This window comes from Nicotiana tomentosiformis, chromosome 9 (assembly GCF_000390325.3).
Source record: "Nicotiana tomentosiformis chromosome 9, ASM39032v3, whole genome shotgun sequence".
NCBI classification, from domain to species: Eukaryota; Viridiplantae; Streptophyta; class Magnoliopsida; order Solanales; family Solanaceae; genus Nicotiana; species Nicotiana tomentosiformis.
In genome coordinates, this window is record NC_090820.1 from 74,623,278 (window position 1) to 74,641,430 (window position 18,153).

The 18,153-nt window shown below is 34.0% G+C and overlaps 1 protein-coding gene across 2 annotated transcripts; it reads right to left on the reverse strand.

The window, feature by feature from the left end:
* Positions 1-8,506: 8,506 nt before the first annotated feature.
* Positions 8,507-14,521, reverse strand: LOC104103074 (phosphoglucan phosphatase LSF1, chloroplastic). 2 transcript variants are annotated; one of them, XM_009610952.4, is made up of 10 exons: positions 14,023-14,521; positions 13,279-13,394; positions 12,708-13,167; positions 12,385-12,456; positions 11,567-11,688; positions 11,023-11,238; positions 10,479-10,584; positions 10,135-10,247; positions 9,282-9,426; positions 8,507-9,010 (listed from the first exon to the last, which is right to left on the reverse strand). In XM_009610952.4, the coding sequence occupies exons 1-10, from the start codon at positions 14,323-14,325 to the stop codon at positions 8,888-8,890; spliced, it is 1,776 nt and encodes a 591-aa protein (XP_009609247.1). In that variant the 5' UTR covers positions 14,326-14,521; the 3' UTR covers positions 8,507-8,887. The 2 variants fall into 2 exon arrangements, with proteins under 2 accessions (XP_009609247.1, XP_009609248.1); XM_009610953.4 differs by having other exon boundaries at positions 13,288-13,394; positions 14,023-14,518.
* Positions 14,522-18,153: the final 3,632 nt, after the last annotated feature.

Genomic DNA, 18,153 nt, shown 5'->3' on the forward strand with positions numbered 1-18,153 from the left:
TCCCGACGGTGGGAAATTTCGGATCGTGACACTAAGTGTATAGTATATAAGCTATATAAAATGTACATATAGTATATATATATATATATATATATATATATATATATCAAATAAGTATTAAATATTATTTATTTAAAAGCTATTTATTATTTACACACACACAAAAATATTATTAAATTTATATTTTAATTATTTTAAAATCATTTTTCCAACTGAACTCGGTTGGAAATATTTAATTATAACTTATTTCGGTTGGATATAATTTTTGTCTTGGGGGAAATAATAATTTCAAACTTTCCGACCGAATTCGGTCGGAAATTTGGAAATAATTTAATAAAAAATTATTTTTTCACATTATATACAATCGAATTTTTTAAAAAAATATTTGTTGACTTTTGCGACCAATTACTTAATTTCTGACCGATTTTGGTTGGTTTTTTTTCCGATCAATTTCGATCGGTATGACTTGGACGAAAAATGTCAGTTTTCTAGTAGTATAACTCTTATTCCTTTGCCTCTATCTCTTAAAGCTATGCATCCCACTTAAGAATCTTTTACTGCACTCAGATAGAAGTTCTAGACAACTCTTGAGTTACAAAAGTATTGAAGAAATCAACTAAAGATATTATTACCACTTCCCTTTATAAAGATTTGACGTACCAAAATCAAGTAGAATTTTGTTTTTCTACTATGAACTTAATTGAAGAAATTTCAATTTTTCATAAAGTTCTTTAAGAGGAGATCCACTCATCAAGGCCACGACATAAAGACTAATTCATATGCTATTCTTGTCTAATTAGTTGAGATGCATTTTTCAATTAGCATTCATACGACTCAATGTTGAGTTCAATTACAACTCAAAATTAAGGTCGTCGCTAATAAATAGCATCACTAAATTTGGCAAAACAACGTGTTACCAATTCGCCATGCAGCCCTTATATTGGATGAAAGAGACATAAGAGTTTAAGTTATACTATATCCTTTTTATACAGTTATACTTCAATACAATTGATTAATTATTTTAACATATTACTACTCTATCGTTTAATTTTAACATATCAAAGTTGATATGTAAAATTCCCATATTATAGGTTAATATAATTACCTGATAATATTCAAATTCTTCATTCTTTCAACCACAGAATATAAACTTAAGTCGCGATACCAAAACAAATGGACCATATTTAACATGAGGGGTCTTATCACGGAAACGAATAATGTGCCCAAGTCAAGGCATCTATCTTTTCCATAAATAGCAAAGTTCAAGAATTACATTATTGGAGGTGGAGAACAAACAGGAAGTGATTGTATACTAGTACTAGTACTAGGGAGAAAAGAAAAGGTTAGAAGTTAGGACATATAATAATGCAAAGTTCAGCTACGAGAAAAGGCTATAATTCTAGACTCAGCAAATTAAAGGCAATTAATGATATTAAATTACTACCACACCACTACCTCTTTCTTTAAATTTTCAAATGTGTTGTGACTTGTGACGACATTGATTCTCTACTCTTTTCATATCAAACAAGAAGATGCCCCATCAACAATAAATGCCACGTGGCACTCAGGAAAAGCTCTGGAGCATTACCTGGCAAATTCGGAAATAAAACTGTGGAACTTGCCGTGGCGGATTGAGAATTAAGAGGTTATGAGTTTTAAATTGAATGAGTAATATATATCAAACTCTACTTATACATGTTTTTTGGCACACGCAAACGCATACATATACATATGAATATATGTAAATAGACCGGTGGGTAGCGGAGGGGAAGGACTGTGGCCTAGAAGGAGATAAGCAAGATTTTAATCAAGCGGAATCAAAAAACAAAAAAAAAAGGTAAACACGCGAAAGATTCAACATCTAATATATATATAAAATAAAAATTTGATTATATATATATATATATATGTAATATAATTTTTCAGCGAATTAGGTTCATCCCCTCCGCCTAGCTAGCTCCGCCCCTACTTATGTCGTGTCCCCAGCTTCCTCAATTTTGGCAATACAATAGGTGAAAAAATAGCATGGTTTGACCACTTTTTAAGCATAAAATTGAAAAATAATCACCTTTTAATGCGAATATAAAATATGAATAAAAATATCCTTAATTAAAATACGAAAAATTTATGAGTTCAAAATTTAAACGTTAAACTCCAGCACAATGTACTTTAACTCCTATACTGTGAAACTCCAGCTCAATATAGTGTTGTTTAGAGCTTTACATGTCAAAACTCCAAATTCCAGTAATTATACTAGAGTTTGTGAAAATCTAAAAAGGAACTGTAGCCTTCCGTTGAAGCCTAGTATTTGTGCAGCCTCTTCTAGTACATTTGCTAGATTCTCTAAAAAAGCAATTTAAAATTATTGTGAATAATATTCAGTACAATAACTGATCTTTGAATCCCATGATGAAGAAATCATGTGCAACTATTTGAACTCCATTCCATTTTCCCATAATCAAAATGGCCTTCCTTCTTTGTTACGACTAGCAACCAAGAATTTTCGGCTTAACTGTGAACCAGCAAAAAACTAGGTTTGTTGATTCCGTCGCCGTTTTCATTTTCATGAGTAGCGTACAAAATTTTGAAAGATCTGTAACATACATAATTCTATGATTTTAGATTCACAAATTTTTAATTAATAATTCATGTTTCATGAGTTTTAGATATTTTTTATTAATATCATGGAGTTCAAAAAAGTGAAAAAGATGAACTTGTTATAAAATAAAGATTATAAAAGTAAATAAACTGAAAACAAGTATAGATGAAGATTGATATTTTATTCAACTTTCAAAGTTGTGTTCATAATGAACTGAAAACTCCTCTATTTATAGAAGAAAGAAAACAGCTGCGAGGCTTTTCAGGAAGCAGCTGCAAGACTTTCCGCCTGTTTAATAAGAAGCTGCTGCAAATCATTTCATTGAGTTGCTTGTAACCTGCCTGCATGAGCTGCTTGTAAGCTGTCTGCATGAGCTGCTTGCAACCTGCCTGTTTAATAAGAAGTTGCTGCAAATCATTTCATTGAGTTGTTTGCAACCTGCCTGCATCAGCTGCTTGTGGATAAACTTCAATAGAGTACTAAATGGATAATCTTCTTCAGGAAGATTATCTATAGCGGAGTAATGAATGGACATCCACAATATAATATTTTCATAACACTCCCCATTGGATGTTCATTAAAAGATAATGTGCCTCGTTAAAACCTTACTAGGAAAAACCCAGTGGAAAAAAACCTAGTGAAGGAAAAAGAGTACACATATTTAGTAATACGCATTTCTAGCTGCCTCATTAAAGACCTTACAAGAAAAACCCCATGGGAAAAAACCTTAGTAAGGAAAAAAGAGTACAATGCGTATTTCACTCCCCCTGATGAAAACCTTATTTCAAATATTTGATTCTCCGCATTCCAATCTTGTATACCATCTTCTCAAAAGTTGAACTTAGTGAACAAATCTGTTGGATTGTCACTTGAACGGATTTGTTGCACATCAATGTCACCATTTTTCTGAAGATCATGTGTGTAGAATAATTTTAGTTAAATGTGCGTCGTTCTATCTCCTTTTATAAATACTCCCTTTCATCGGGCTATGCATGCAATATTGTCTTCGTATAAAATTGTGGATCTTTTATCACATTCCAAATCACATTTTGCTCGATTGAAATGAATCACTGATCTCAACCATACGTATTCCCTACTTGCTTCATGAATAACTATTATCTCAGCATGATTTGAAGAAGTAGCAACAATAGATTGCTTTGTGGAGCGCCATAATATGATAGCACCTCCATATGTAAACACGTACCCGGTTTGAGATCGAGCTTTATGGGGATCAGATAAATAACATACATTTGCATAACCAACAAAATCTTCATTACCTTTGTTAGCATAAAACAAACTCATATCAAGAGTTCCCTTTAAATATCGCAATATATGCTTAATCCCATTCCAATGTCTCAGTGTAGGAGAAGAGCTATATCTTACTAGTAAATTAACAGAAAATGCTATGTCAGGCCTTGTAGCATTAGCAAGATACATAAGTGCACCAATTGCACTGAGATAGGGTGTTTCAGGACCAAGGAGTTCCTCATCCTCTTCTGAAGGTTAGAACGGGTCCTTATTTACTTCAAGTGATCGAACAATCATTGGTGTACTCAATGGGTGTGCTTTGTCCATGTAAAAGCATTTTAAGATATTTTCTGTATAGACAGATTGATGGATAAAGATCCTATCTACTAAATATTCAATTTGCAAACTAAGACAAAGTTTTTTCCTTTGGAGCTCTTTTGGAGTTCCTATGAGATTTATGTCATTAACATAAACAGCAAGTATAACAAACTCTGATGTTGTTTTCTTTGTAAAAACGCATGGACAAATACCATTATTTATATAACCTTCATTCATCAATTTAGTGAGGCGATTATACCACACGCGCCCTGATTGTTTTAAATCATACAACGATTTTTGTAATCTGATTGAGTACATTTTTCGAGACTTTGAATTATATGCTTCTAGCATTTTAAGTCCTTCAGGAATCTTTACATAAATTTGATCAAATGAGTCATATAGGTTATGACTTGCATCTAAATGGCATGACATCTTCAGGTGTCTTGACTACAGGTCTGATCCTCACAATATTGTGCACTATATTGTATCAAATATATTGTCGACGATCATTTTGTATCAGTTCTTAAGCGACATAACTTATTGAGATCTCATCACTTTTTATTTTTATTTTCAGGTACCTGAACTTCTTTTGGAGTTTCATGAAATGTTATGTCGTGGGCTCTTCTAGAGCTCATTTCCTCCTCATTATGGTAATTTGCTCCTATTCTTTTCAAGGATTGTTACCTTTGGAATCGATTGGTCTACTACGCTTCATGCGTACAGTAAACTCTATTCTTCAGGGACTTTAATTTTAATAGGAGCATTTGCAGCTGAAATATGATATTTAATTTTGGATCAGCAAATGCTTCTGGCATTTGACTTGAATTATCTTCTACGCGAGGATCATATTAATGATAATTCGATTCATATAGCATATTTTCCACCTGTTTTATTCCATCCCCTAAATGTTAGAAAAACTAACTCATATCCCCAATCTTCTTTGGGAAACATATCTTTGTGCATCTTGGTAGAGAAATTAATCATATACCACACATCAAAAGTTATTAGATAGTAAAAAATATTTGGTTTTTGATCCTAAATCAATTGTGAGGGGAGGACTTATCATATTTTGTTGGTCTAATGCATACAAGTGTTGTTGTATGCAATTTAGAAAATCTTAGACCAATACATGATGCTTTGTTCTCATAAGCAATAGTTTAGCCATTAATATCAGGTATTTAATGCTAAACTAGCTTGGATATAAACCAGCATCATCAAGATGAACTATCTTGATTTTATAATCTGAAAATTATGCTCTTAATTGAGAAAGGCAATTTCAAATGCCAAACTGCAGGTTGACAATAAACACACATGTAACTATCTCATATATGCATCTATAGGCGGTTCACATGATGGGTGAATGGGCCCATATTCACCTTTTATATATTCCAGAATTCAGGAATTTTAGTCCCAACTTTAGCTGGTATAATCAATTTATTATGAGAACAAGCAACACAAGAGAATTCTTGAAGAATCTTCTAGTTCTTCAGTATATGCTTATTTGAATTCTCAAATAGCTCATTTAAAAAGAACAAATGAAAATTTTAATTTTATCATGGCATGTGCTATCTCTAAGTAAACTTCCGGTTTACTATGGAATAAACTTTTGCATCAGTAAACTTCTGATTTACTGTGGCTACTTTTGTATCAGTAAATTTCTAGTTTATAGTAGCTACTTTTGCCTCAGTAGAACTTCTGGTTTAATGTGACTGCTTTTAAATTAGTAAACTTCTGCTTTATTGTGATACATGATGTAGTACAAATTGAAGAATAAGGCGGGTAACTTCTTACATACATATTATTTTATCCCCTATGATTGTGGAAACATGAAGATTTTCAATCTTCCAATTATTTGTGGTCTCAATATGATAGCTATTTGTATCAGTAAACTTCGAGTTTACTACAACATATATTTTGACCATAATCATATAATATTAATGACATATTTGTATATAAGCTCTTCGAGAGATTTCATTTATTATCCTCAATCTAATATTATTCGGACACTACTGGTGTCACGTGTGTTCTAGACAAACAATTAGTTTTTCAGGAGTTTTTGATACATTTTGTACTATCAAATATTGCTCAGACACTTCTGGTATCACGAGAGAAAATCATAATCAAATAAAAAATATAAAGACAATTGTTTAAGCACAAGAAAATACCTATTCATAATATTTTCCTACCTCAGGAGGAAATTTCAATTGTATTACTTCTTCAGGAGCAACTTTAAAATACGAAATATTGAGTATATATTCCCTCAATCATATTAACTCTTCTGGAGGTGAATTGTAATATATTTACACCAAGAGCGCATTCATATTTACGACTTTATTAATATTATCACATTCACTTCAGGGAATGGATTAATATTTATCAAAAATTCTTATCCTTCAGGAAATCGAACATAATTATCTGAACGCGCATTAATCACATCAAATTGTGATGCTTCAACCTCTTTTAAAATATTTACTACTTCAGGAGCAAATCGAGGCGTGCATGTAATATAGAGAATATTTCTCTAGCTTATCTTTAATTGTAACCATAGAAAGCTTAAATTATCACTTCTGGTGGTCATAGGCATATACCATTTCTGGTGGTTAACAAAATTTAGTTACAATAAGATATACGAAATATAACCACTTCTGGTGGTTGTATATTTTTTGCAAACTCTGCTGGAGTTTAAGTGGATTTAACAATGTTATCCACTTTGTAATCCTTTATTAAGATAATAAGGATGAAAATAAATACCAAAATAGGTACTGTATACGTAACATATAACCAAGCAAGCAATGATAAAGATATTAAAATATAAGCAAAAGGCTCAAATTAAATTACACAAATTTGGTCACTCCATATGTAAGTGATATCTATATCACTACTGCCAAGAAGAAAAACTCACCACCTCAAGGATATAATCTGCCTTATGATGCTCGGAATGAACAAGATCTGACCACGGACAGCCTTACATCGGAGATGAACACTCCTCAAGGATATAATATGTCTTATGATGCTCGGAGTGAACAAGATCTAACTACGGTGGTAAGCACCTCAAGTATATACTCAAGGATATAATCTGCCTATGATGCTCGGAATGAACAAGATCTAACCACGGACATAAGAACGTCTCCTTACATCGTAGATGAACACACCTTAAGGATATGTTTGAGCACTTACTTCGAATTTAATTTCTATTTTAGTGTTCAAAATGGCAAAGACTCGTGCTGATAACGTGTTATAAAATAAAGACTATAAAAGTAAATAAACTGAAGACAGATATAGAGGGAGATTGATATTTTATTCAACTTTCAAAGTTGTGTTCATAATGAACTGAAAACTCCTCTATTTATAGAAGAAAAGAAGCAACTGCGAGGCTTTTCAGGAAGCAGCTTCAAGGCTTTTCTTGAGCTGCTTGTAAGCTGTCTGCATGAGTTGCTTGCAACCTGCCTGTTTAATAAGAAGCTGTTGCAAATCATTTCATTAAGTTGCTTGCAACCTGCCTGCATCAGCTGCTTGTAGATAAACTTCAACAGAGTACTAAATGGATAATCTTTTTCAGGAAGATTATCTATAGCGGAGTAATGAATGGACATCCACAATATAATATTTTTATAACTGAACTATGAATTTTCGCTCCTTTCTAAATTGGGGGTATTTTTGTCCATTTGTATTTCCCCACTGAAAAATGGCTATTTTTCAGTTATATTTGGATTAGTAGCTATTTATCAATTACAAGTCCAAAATTCCATCCACAGTGCTATTGCTCTAGGCCCAAGTGAACCCAGTCCAGTCCTTTTTTCTTGCAGGAATCTTGTGTTCCAGATATGAACTACTGCCATTTATTGTTTAATAAAAAACTACTGGTGTTCAAAAGGTAGTAATAGAAACCCCGTGTGGTTTCACTGTGGGGAAACTATGGCACGTAGGGCATCCTATAATGTTTAAAATCAGAAAAGTTGACAGGAAATAATAAGAAAGAACTAAGACAAAAGAAAATGTGAAAATGGATTCGCCACATACACGCAATACAGTTCTCCAAAACCCATAAAATTGTACCATGTATTGGTTTACGCTCACCAGTTGTCGTATTTATTTGGGAACACCTTGGAGATAGAGAATCAGAAAGAATTTTGTTGCGATGCTGTAGCCATAATCCAACTGGAAAGAAATACGTGAAGGACAAAAACATCCTCCACTTTATCACACACTGTTGCTATATGCCATTTTCTCATCTTTAGGTACACAGGTCGTAAATACTAAAATTTGCTTTTAACAAATAATCTTTGTTCAGCAGCATAGCAGAACTTGCAATTACACATGCACGCGTTTATGGGATGTGTATGCATATAACATAGATACATATCCATATTATTTTCATGTTAAAGGTGTGTTTACACAGGGTTGACTGAGCTTTTCGACAGTGGAAATTATCTAGCTGAAGGAATCAGTCAGTGGTCAAATATACAATATACGTGTTGGTAATAGACTCATAAAATGAAGTTCAATTACATGAGCATTATAACTCGCCTGCAGTTGTTTGACCTCGAAATTGCATGGCAATATACAGCTCCCTCTTCAATTCACGTGGGAGGGACAGGCTTCCTTTTAGGTGTGTCCCAGACATGTTAAGCTGGCATGTACCGACCACTTTTATGGAAATTGTTTTTGCCGAATACATAGTTGGACATGCAACTATGATGACTGAAAATGCAGTATGTCCATCTATTTTTTCGGTGCTAGCCTTATTGGGCAGATAGAGAATGCAACACATCGAGCAGCTTTTGCCAGCATAAAGCGCTCATTTTCTGTCAATGGCCTCTCAATGACCTTCATAATATTTGCGTCCTAATGCATATTAGATAGAAAAAATTGTTGTTACTGTTTCAACGTTTACATATAAGCAACAATTTAATCATCAGAGAAACTACAATAATGATGAAAAGAAAAAGGAAATATTCTAGATCATCAGTAAAACAGATATTTTGCATTATTTTTATGCTACTCTGAAAGAAAATTAATGAGATAGGTATTGATATGTTAAGATGGGAATTAGATGTTCAATGTTAAATTGTCGTCCTCCAGCCTTTTTATGAGGAGGAAGTAAAACTTAACTAACCTTCTTTTGTTGTTGAACAGTAGGCCTCACACTAGCAACATCACCAACAACAATTACATTATTGAGATTTCCCCTTTCATCTCTTTCAGTTGGTGAAGAGGTTGAATGTCTCCAGTCTCCACTAATAATGTACTTATAAAGGTACCTGGTAAACAAAGATATATGACTTTGTAAGCAGCAAATTTACCTAAGAATAAAAACAGGAAAATCATAGTAAATATTGGCAAAAAGTAAACTCTGGGAGGAAAAGAAACAGAAGGGTAAAAGCATAAGAATTGAAAGGATCGCGGGAAAAAAGAAGACATTTCATCTTGGGAAAATGGTACCATGCAACAGAAATTCAAACTGACAAACATAACCTATGACATGCAGGATTATAGATTTAAAGCGGAGGGTTAGTTTGTTGACAAGAATAAAGTGACTGGTTTCAGAAGAAACAAAAAAAATAATAATAAGAAAAGCACAGACGAAAGAAGGTTCAGCTTCTTTAAGAAAACACTTTTAAAATTGGTATATCATTTTGCTATCATCTTCACAGATTCTTGATTTAATCATTCTGTAGAGTCATCACTACAAAAACAGCCAAAACAAGTTTGATCTCTCAGAGCAGAGAAATGCAAAATAATTAGTCGAGATGGGCCTAATGAGATTCTGCTGTGATGCAGAAAAAGATAAAGGATGACATTGAAAGGCATGAGTGTGATTTGTGATACAGCAAAAAGAATCATCAAAAGAAGGATAAAGGATGACACTGAAAAGAGAACTAAAAAACTCCACGTACAAGCTGGAAATCATTATAAAATCGTAGTAATCACTAACAATACTATGGCTGACAAAAAGAGCCAAAACTTACTTTCCCTGTGAAAGTCTAACTTCAGCCTCAAATCTTGGGCCACCTTTGTGGACTGCCTTAATTGGTTCTTTCCAGTTACCTGTAAAATCTCCAACCAAGTACACATCCTCCCCCTGTTTAAAGAAGTCATATGAGATACTTAAAAGTAGATACCCTCATTTAAAACACACATGGAAGAGAACAACAGAGCAACGCTGAGTACGCAGCATTCTTTCCAAGAATCAGCTTCGACCAAGCAAAAAATGCAACATAAAGTCTCGGTTCAATTTCACTGCTGATTTTGTGATTCATAATAACAACTGAGGACATCACCAACAAGCTCTGGAGATGATTAAATTTATTACCTCGTGTCCGTTCCACACAAAGGTTACTGCATGTGTTGCAGGCCCATCATGTGCACCGGTTTCCACCATCGCTATGAGATCCCATGTTGCCCAGGCAATGGCTGGTCTGCAACCAATATGTTTCGACAAGGTAAATCGAGAATCTTCATTGTACATGGCATTATTTTTTATTCCTAACAGAAGTTCAATTTTCTAATTTTGTGATTAGAGTAAGAATGGCTAAATAAGCAAGAGCTAAGATAGGGATCACAATTGTGAACTATATAAGATATCATGGCTAAATATCATTTTCAAAAAAAGATATCATGGCTAAATATATGTGAAAGCAAACTTCCCATATTTAGTGTTGCTATATCTTTCGCGTCATAATAGAACACCGGTCTTCCAACATTCATACATTCAAGTGTTTTACCATTTTACAATCAGAAGAAATGCAAGTATAAGAATTTTTAATTATGCCCTTGGTAAATAGATCACCGAGATACACATGCAAGTGCTTATCCATTCAAGGCCTCTAAGGAATATGAGAGTTGAGGAGTAGAACCTGTCAGGCTTGCATGAATGCAACCCAGTAACAAAATTATAGGCTGCATGAAGGGAAGTATCTGTCATCCAGTGAAGGTAAGCTATTACACAAGCAGGGGATCTATCAAAACCAGTTGTACATGTCACATAGACTCGGTGGTTCTTTTTCAATAGGCGTAGAAGAAGACCAACGCAAAACGGAAGTTTCTTTCTCATGTCAAATGAATCACCTTCCCTGCAAAAAAATTAAAACGCAGAAGGATTAAACAGGAAACCCAAGATAATGGAATAAAGCTAAGCTCAATTAGGGTCATTTTTACTCCCAATATGCAAAGAAGATTTTCTATGATATAGGCAAATGCTACAACTTCTGAAGAGCTAATGGTGCATCTGTACAGGCATCAGCATCGCATTTCCACTACAACATAGAGACAGATTTCGTTTGAAGAAGTATTAAAAAGAGAGCTCTTAGGAGGGTATATGCTAAAAGGAACTGGAAGTATAAAACAGATTGCTAGCTTATTGACAAACTTCCAATTCAACAAAAGTATACTTTTTATTACCTTATGGGATAGTTGATCATAAGGATGTTAAACCTTTGGCACGATTCATTGATTATGTTGACATTAATTCCCCAATTTTCAGCCTCGATCCCACTCTGAAAATTCAGTACAGCGGTGATCCCCTGATGTAGATATTCCCTGGGTTAGTTTTAAGTAAATAAGAAAGGAATAATTATCCTGATGTAGATATTCCCTGGGTTAGTTTTAAGTATATAAACAAGGAATAATTATCCTGATGCAGATATTCCCTGAGATAGTGCAAGTAAATGAACAAGGAATGATTAATTCTGCAAAGGAACACTGCAAAATGTCTAAGATAAAAGTATGCACCAATTTGTCCTGCATCAGGCAACCACACCCATACTAAGAAATAAACTAGAGAAGTTCTTGCCACGTCCATCAATTCCAGTTCCACGATTTTTGCTGGTCATTTTATTGTTAATTTCAGAATCAAGCACACAAGTTCTTTTTGTATAATCAAGTCCTTTTTTATTAGTTTTATGATGAAGCTATCAGGCCTACATCAAGCGACTTTCTTCATGCTGCAACTTAAATGTGGGACAACCATACAAATTCTTAAAGACCGCAAGTAAACTGTTGGTCATTATGAAGTTGTTTTCACCATCTAAAACCATTAACGTACTTTCTTTACGTAAACACTCATATTGTTTCTTTTTGGCCTGCTATTAAGGGTTGCTTAATGATATTCACGATAAGCTCTGTTCTATCAGAGTGTATATTAGTATATTAGTTGTCCACACTTCATGAATAGAAAGGGAAGAAGAAATTATCTTCAATCCACAAAAGCATAGCCTCACCACAACATCTGACAGCATTTCTACATCAGCTTCCTTTTGTATGCACGATCCCACATATATTTGCTCCGTAATCTGACAAAGGAAGCAGGCAATGTGCTTCAGAACTAGGCAACAGAAAGCATCTATTTGGAAAGAAAACTTTTACACAGTTTGATGAAAATGGAGTTCAGTAAAATTAAAAAGAGTAAATTTCCTGGAGGCTCTTCTCTTTCTTCCAGCTTCATGTAGGAAGTTATCAGTTATCACCACATAAATCTCAAGCAGTTGAATATTAATCTTTTGAGTAAAGGAAATATTTTGCACAGAAAATCTCAATATCACACCTTGCTGTAACGGATACCAAGATCATGATTGTAATACAGTTCTCCCCTTGAACGATCCAACGCCTTCGCATATTCTTCCAATGGGAAACTCCCGTGTGCCCATTCAGAATCTCCTATGTCTTTCTCAGAGAATATGTTGATAATTGGGCTAAATGGTAAAGAAGGGGTGCCATTCAGCTTTCCTTGTTGCCTGATTTGATCTTGATCACTTAGAACCTCCCATCCTTTTAAAGCTAGAAACTTGGGGGAAAATACTACAAATCCGCAGTTCCCACTGCCCTCAGCAGGTGTTCGCAAGTTGGAGGCAAGTAAATTTTTGTTCCATGTAGAAACAGGAACACGACCTCTATTATATTGAATATCAATATCATTCATAAGATATAGCTGGTGGATAGGAAATGGGAAAAATGGTCTCTCAAGAACCAGGCTACAAGGCCCTGAGTTCTCTTTCATCATCTTCCTGCAGAAACCATTGCAAAATACAGTACACTTATTGAAACATTGCACTACTTCAGTCAGAAATAGACTCTTAGCTTTTAGCATTGTAGATTAAAACGGGTATAATGTTCACATTTCATACTCTGTATCGCCGAAGTCTTTGATCTCAATTAGCCCCCCGCCCGAAGAGTCGCTTGCCTTTTTCAATGTATCACCAACCATTATAATTCTTGATTTCTCGGCATTTCCCTGCAAAATGACACTTCCACAAACTAAGAGATGCCTATATAAGGATGAACTCTACAGAAAATGTGAAAACATAGGCGGTTCCTGGATTTAGAGTCACCCAAGTGGGTATGGTCTCGCAGATACAACCTCTTTTTATGGGTCCAAAAAATATTAAATTCTGAACCTATAACTTCAAAAATAGAATGTGTTCCACTAAGAATCTCAAAGTTTGAAAGATCCACCTAAGGTGCGCGCGCGCACACGCATACACACACAGAGACACCTTTTTTAATTATAATGCATATGTAGTCAGTTATTAGGTAATTGCATATAAATTTCTATGATAAGAATCTATAAGTAACCTAGTAAAAATAGTAATTGAACTGCTATCACAAGTTTACACTATCAGAGCATATGCGCAATCAGATCAATACAGGTAAATATCTATGATAAGCATCTATAGGTAACCTGGTCAAAATTGAAATAATGTGATAGTGTTAAAATTTTTAAGATATCAGTATATATAACTTAGATCGTATATGTAGTATTAGAATACATATGGTATATAATGAACCAAAAAAAAAAAGTAAATAAAACTACATTAAAATCACACTACTCAAATCTAAAGGTGTAAATTGCGAAAACTAACCCCTTTCTTAAGAGCATGAATGAAAACTTTGCCATCAACAGAAATCGCGAAGCGAATACCAAGCGGTTTTTCAAGTGTAACCATATACTCATTCAAATTCATCTTGAACGGCGAAACACTAGCGGTAGACATCGCATAAACCTTCCGATTTCCCCGTCGATTCACCGCCATACTAGCTTTAGACCGTCTGTCGCTAAAGCACAACTCCAGTCCCCAAAATGACGAGTAAATTACACATTTCTTTGAAAAATTAACTGAAGAGTGATCGAAAACTCTGTAATTTGGAACTTGTAGTGAACACATTGTTCAAATGATTATATAAACTAATTCTCAATTTTTTGTTTAATGTGATTTGATTATGTAGTGGAGTTTTTGTGTGGAGATCGGAGAAGGTTCTAGGGAATTGGAATGGGAGAAAAGTGATTAGAAGAGATGATGATGGGATTAGCTGAAGAAGAAATGCCGTTGATTTGAGCTAAGAGTTGAGAGGCAGAGGCAATATTTTGTCCAACGCCACGTGAGATTTTAGTAATCCCACATACCACGTGACTCCGGTCACCTTTTCTATTTTGTCCAACAGTTCGCAAATTGACGTTCTGTTTGACGCCCATTGTACTAATATTGTTTTTTTTAAAAGCCAAAGTTATACGCGGCCCCTTGAACACTTTAATTAAGACACCTATATTATTCAAAAAGTGTATTTATTAGAAAATTATTTGAAAATAACGGAAAAATATCTGAGAAAAGAAAGAAAAAAAATGTTATAGCAGAGATTCATGAGGCCAGAATCCTTGTAGGACACACATTGTTGCATGTTAGCAAAAAGTGTCTAACAAATACGCTTCGCCTTGTTTCGCCAAATTTTTAAAATTAAGTTATTTTGAAAATATTTTTCTTAAAGTGCTTTTAAAAAAAATAATTTTAATGAGAAACAATCTGTGTTTGTCTAATCAATTTTAAAAATACGAATAATAATTAGTATATAGCCAAACTTTTTAAGAATAATTTTAATTCTCAGTAAGTCCTTTACCTTAGGTAAGTAATCAGAGTCATACAAGAAAAAAGACGAAAAAAAGTTGCCAATCCTTTTACTTTTATAGGAGCTTTCACACCTAAATTCAGATTGCATCTTTTTTTGTAGATCATAATTTTATAGTGGTCCAAAATTTAGTGGGCGTTTGGACATAAGAATTATGAAATTATTTTTTCAATTGAAAATGATATTTAAAAATTATAGTTGTGTTTGGACATGAATATAATTTGGAGCTATTTTTGAATTTTTGTGAGTGATTTGAAGCGAAAATTCTGAAAGACAGTTTTTGGGAGTTTTTCGAAATTCAACTTCAAGTAAAATTTAAAATTTTCAAGCCAGACATTGATTCCGAAAAAAGTAAAAAATTTCCCCAAAAAAGTGAATTTTTATTATGGCTAAATGGGCCCTTAGCAAATTGTATTTTTTCAAGGAAAAGAGAGACAAGTCTGGCTTGAACTGAAATGCAGGTGATCACGCCCAATTATGCCTTATAAAAAGGATTAAACGGTCGTTGCAAATATAATCCGGTTTACAAGTCCGGAGTCGAATCCCACAGAGAACTAAGGCTTAGTTACAACTGTTCAATATTGTTAAGAAACACAAGTCCAAACAATTTCCTAATTATAGAGATTATAATATTTATTTCTAACTAATTAACTAACAACTATTATAAAGCAGTAAAATTATCAACTAACAAGGATGAAATTTTAGACAAGACTAAGGAGGTCTAGAGTTATAATTTCCCCAATTATCGGAATCCTTCCCGCTATACTTTCTATAATTTCACCTAAATTTTCTCTACCGATCATGAGCGCTATGAGTGTCGTAACTCTCTCCCGAGTAATTACCACAATTTACTAGACATATTCTCCCGAATTACACTAGCTGGCATTAAGTACGGCTCATTCAGATCGTACCAAGATTTCGTTATCCCTAATCTCACCTTTAAACCCTTCGTATTGATCCCTAATACGTTAAGAGTGATGTTGTTCAACAACTATCTAAATATGCACTCTTTCCCGAGTAATACACACTAAATAGGCACAGTCGATTGAGAGCTCTTCACCAACCACAATATAAACGTAGATGAACAAATAGAGAAATCCAACGGCTCAATTATATAAAATCATAACAAGAATTTATCCTACAAAATGTTCTATCAAAACTATAGATAACAAATTAGCTATTCATAATAGTATGCATAACTACAATATTGGAATTCATAACCAATAATGGAAATAGGAAGAAGGAAGTAAAAAACTCGTAGAAGAATTCTCCGCCTTGCTCCTAGTGTGTTCTTACCTCCTTAGGTCGAATCTCCGGTTTAATGTCGGTCTCCTTCTCAAAAATTGTGTTTAATGACTATTTATATGTGTAGGGAAAAGGTTTAGACGAAATAACCAAGTCCAAAATCAAGTAGGAGATAAAATAAACTTAAAAAATCCGTAACACGCGTCGTCTCGCGTCAGACCACGCCTGACCTGCTCAAACGCATGCTCCAGCTCGCCTCAGGCCTCGCGGCGCAAGCTCTAACGCGAGCAATATGTCTCGCGTCGCCTGGAAGGCTGACTTTGATTTGCTGCCTAATATTCCATTTCACGTTGTCCTTCTTTTTCAACTTTTCAATTCTTTCACGTTTTTGTCTTCCTTGTTTCTTTTTCAAATGTTCCTTTTTTTTTTCCTTTTGATTTGTTACACTTTAATTTATACATATCCACTAATCAAATAATCATAACTCCATTCTTGTAGTGTGTAAAATACACATAAAATTTCTACTTTTCTTCCAATTTCATCTTCGATGTACCTATACATAAAATAAACTCAATTAAGCACAAATATAGTATAGTTTAGCATTAAAGCACCTAAATATAAGATAAATAATGTACTAAAATATGGAATTATAGCCAAACATCAATACCTCACACTGAAAAGTTGTTCGTCCTCGAGTCAACCAACACTTTACACTATCTCTGAGCACTTTGTTTTTACACAATTGAGGCACACTACACCAATGTCCATGGTTTATAGAAACAATTAAACTATAGCATATGCAATTGCATACACTTCCCTTTTTTTTTATGCCATACTTCACAAATATTCACAACAAAGACAACATGCTCCTAACAATCCTAGCCTCAAAAACCAACTCCATGTCACAATGCACTGATGGCCTGAACACCCAACATCCTAGAGAAGTCTAATAATGTTACCTATCTCTCACGAAACCATGTGCCCTCACAACAAGAATAAAAGAGTAAGTTGAATCCACACATTCAAATCTCATGATCAAATATAGTTTAAGGACTCATATATATCAAAGAAAATCTCTCACTCTCACAAAAGAAGTCACATGCATGCAATTGGCACCATAGGCTTGCCCTTAATGTAAATCTCTACTAATGTAGGCTCACTCGATCTCAAATCAATTAGGACTTTTCATGGTTGTAATGTGGGCTAAGGGACGGGAAGGATATTTTTAGAAATAATGGCTAACCCTCCTAAGCACTTTAACACATCACATAATCAATTGTAAGCGCAAATTCTTCAATCATAATTTTAATTTCACAACTAGAATCATCCCAACAATGTTCCTTCTTTCTTTAAGCACTACTTTAATTTATACCCCACTAGCAAGAGCAAGACAATAATTTATTCAGCTATATATTTTTTTCTCTTTTGTAATTTCTACTAGTGGCGTATTCTTTTACAAAACAAGTACACCTTTTCTCTTTTCATTGGTTCCACTCAAAAGTCACCCTACACTTAGTCCCTACTTCTTCTAGCACTCGTTTCACAATTAAAGTGATTTAAGAGGTAAAATGATCAAAATAATAAAAATTTAGAACAAAGGGGTATATGCTTGTAATGTGGGTGCCAAATAAAAGTCTATAGGCTCAAAAGGGTTAACTAGGGACACATTTTATTTGTGATAAACAATAAGCTCAAAAAGATCAAAGAAAGTCTAAATTATTTTTCACACCGAGCATCACCTAAAATTTTGCTTCAACTTACATAACAGGCAAGTTCTAGACTCAATCACAAAAATATGGACTACACAATTTCTCACCACACATGACACATGACTCACTAAGGACGGT

Excerpts from the sequence above, each read along its gene's own strand:
- LOC104103074 (XM_009610952.4), bottom strand. The coding sequence starts at position 14,325 with ATGTGTTCACTACAAGTTCCAAATTACAGAGTTTTCGATCACTCTTCA. Across the intron at positions 12,457-12,707 it reads TTGGTATCCGTTACAGCAAG|ATTACGGAGCAAATATATGT; the intron begins GTGTGATATTGA and ends TTCCTTTGTCAG. Across the intron at positions 9,427-10,134 it reads GTTAGACTTTCACAGGGAAA|GTACCTTTATAAGTACATTA; the intron begins GTAAGTTTTGGC and ends TTTGTTTACCAG.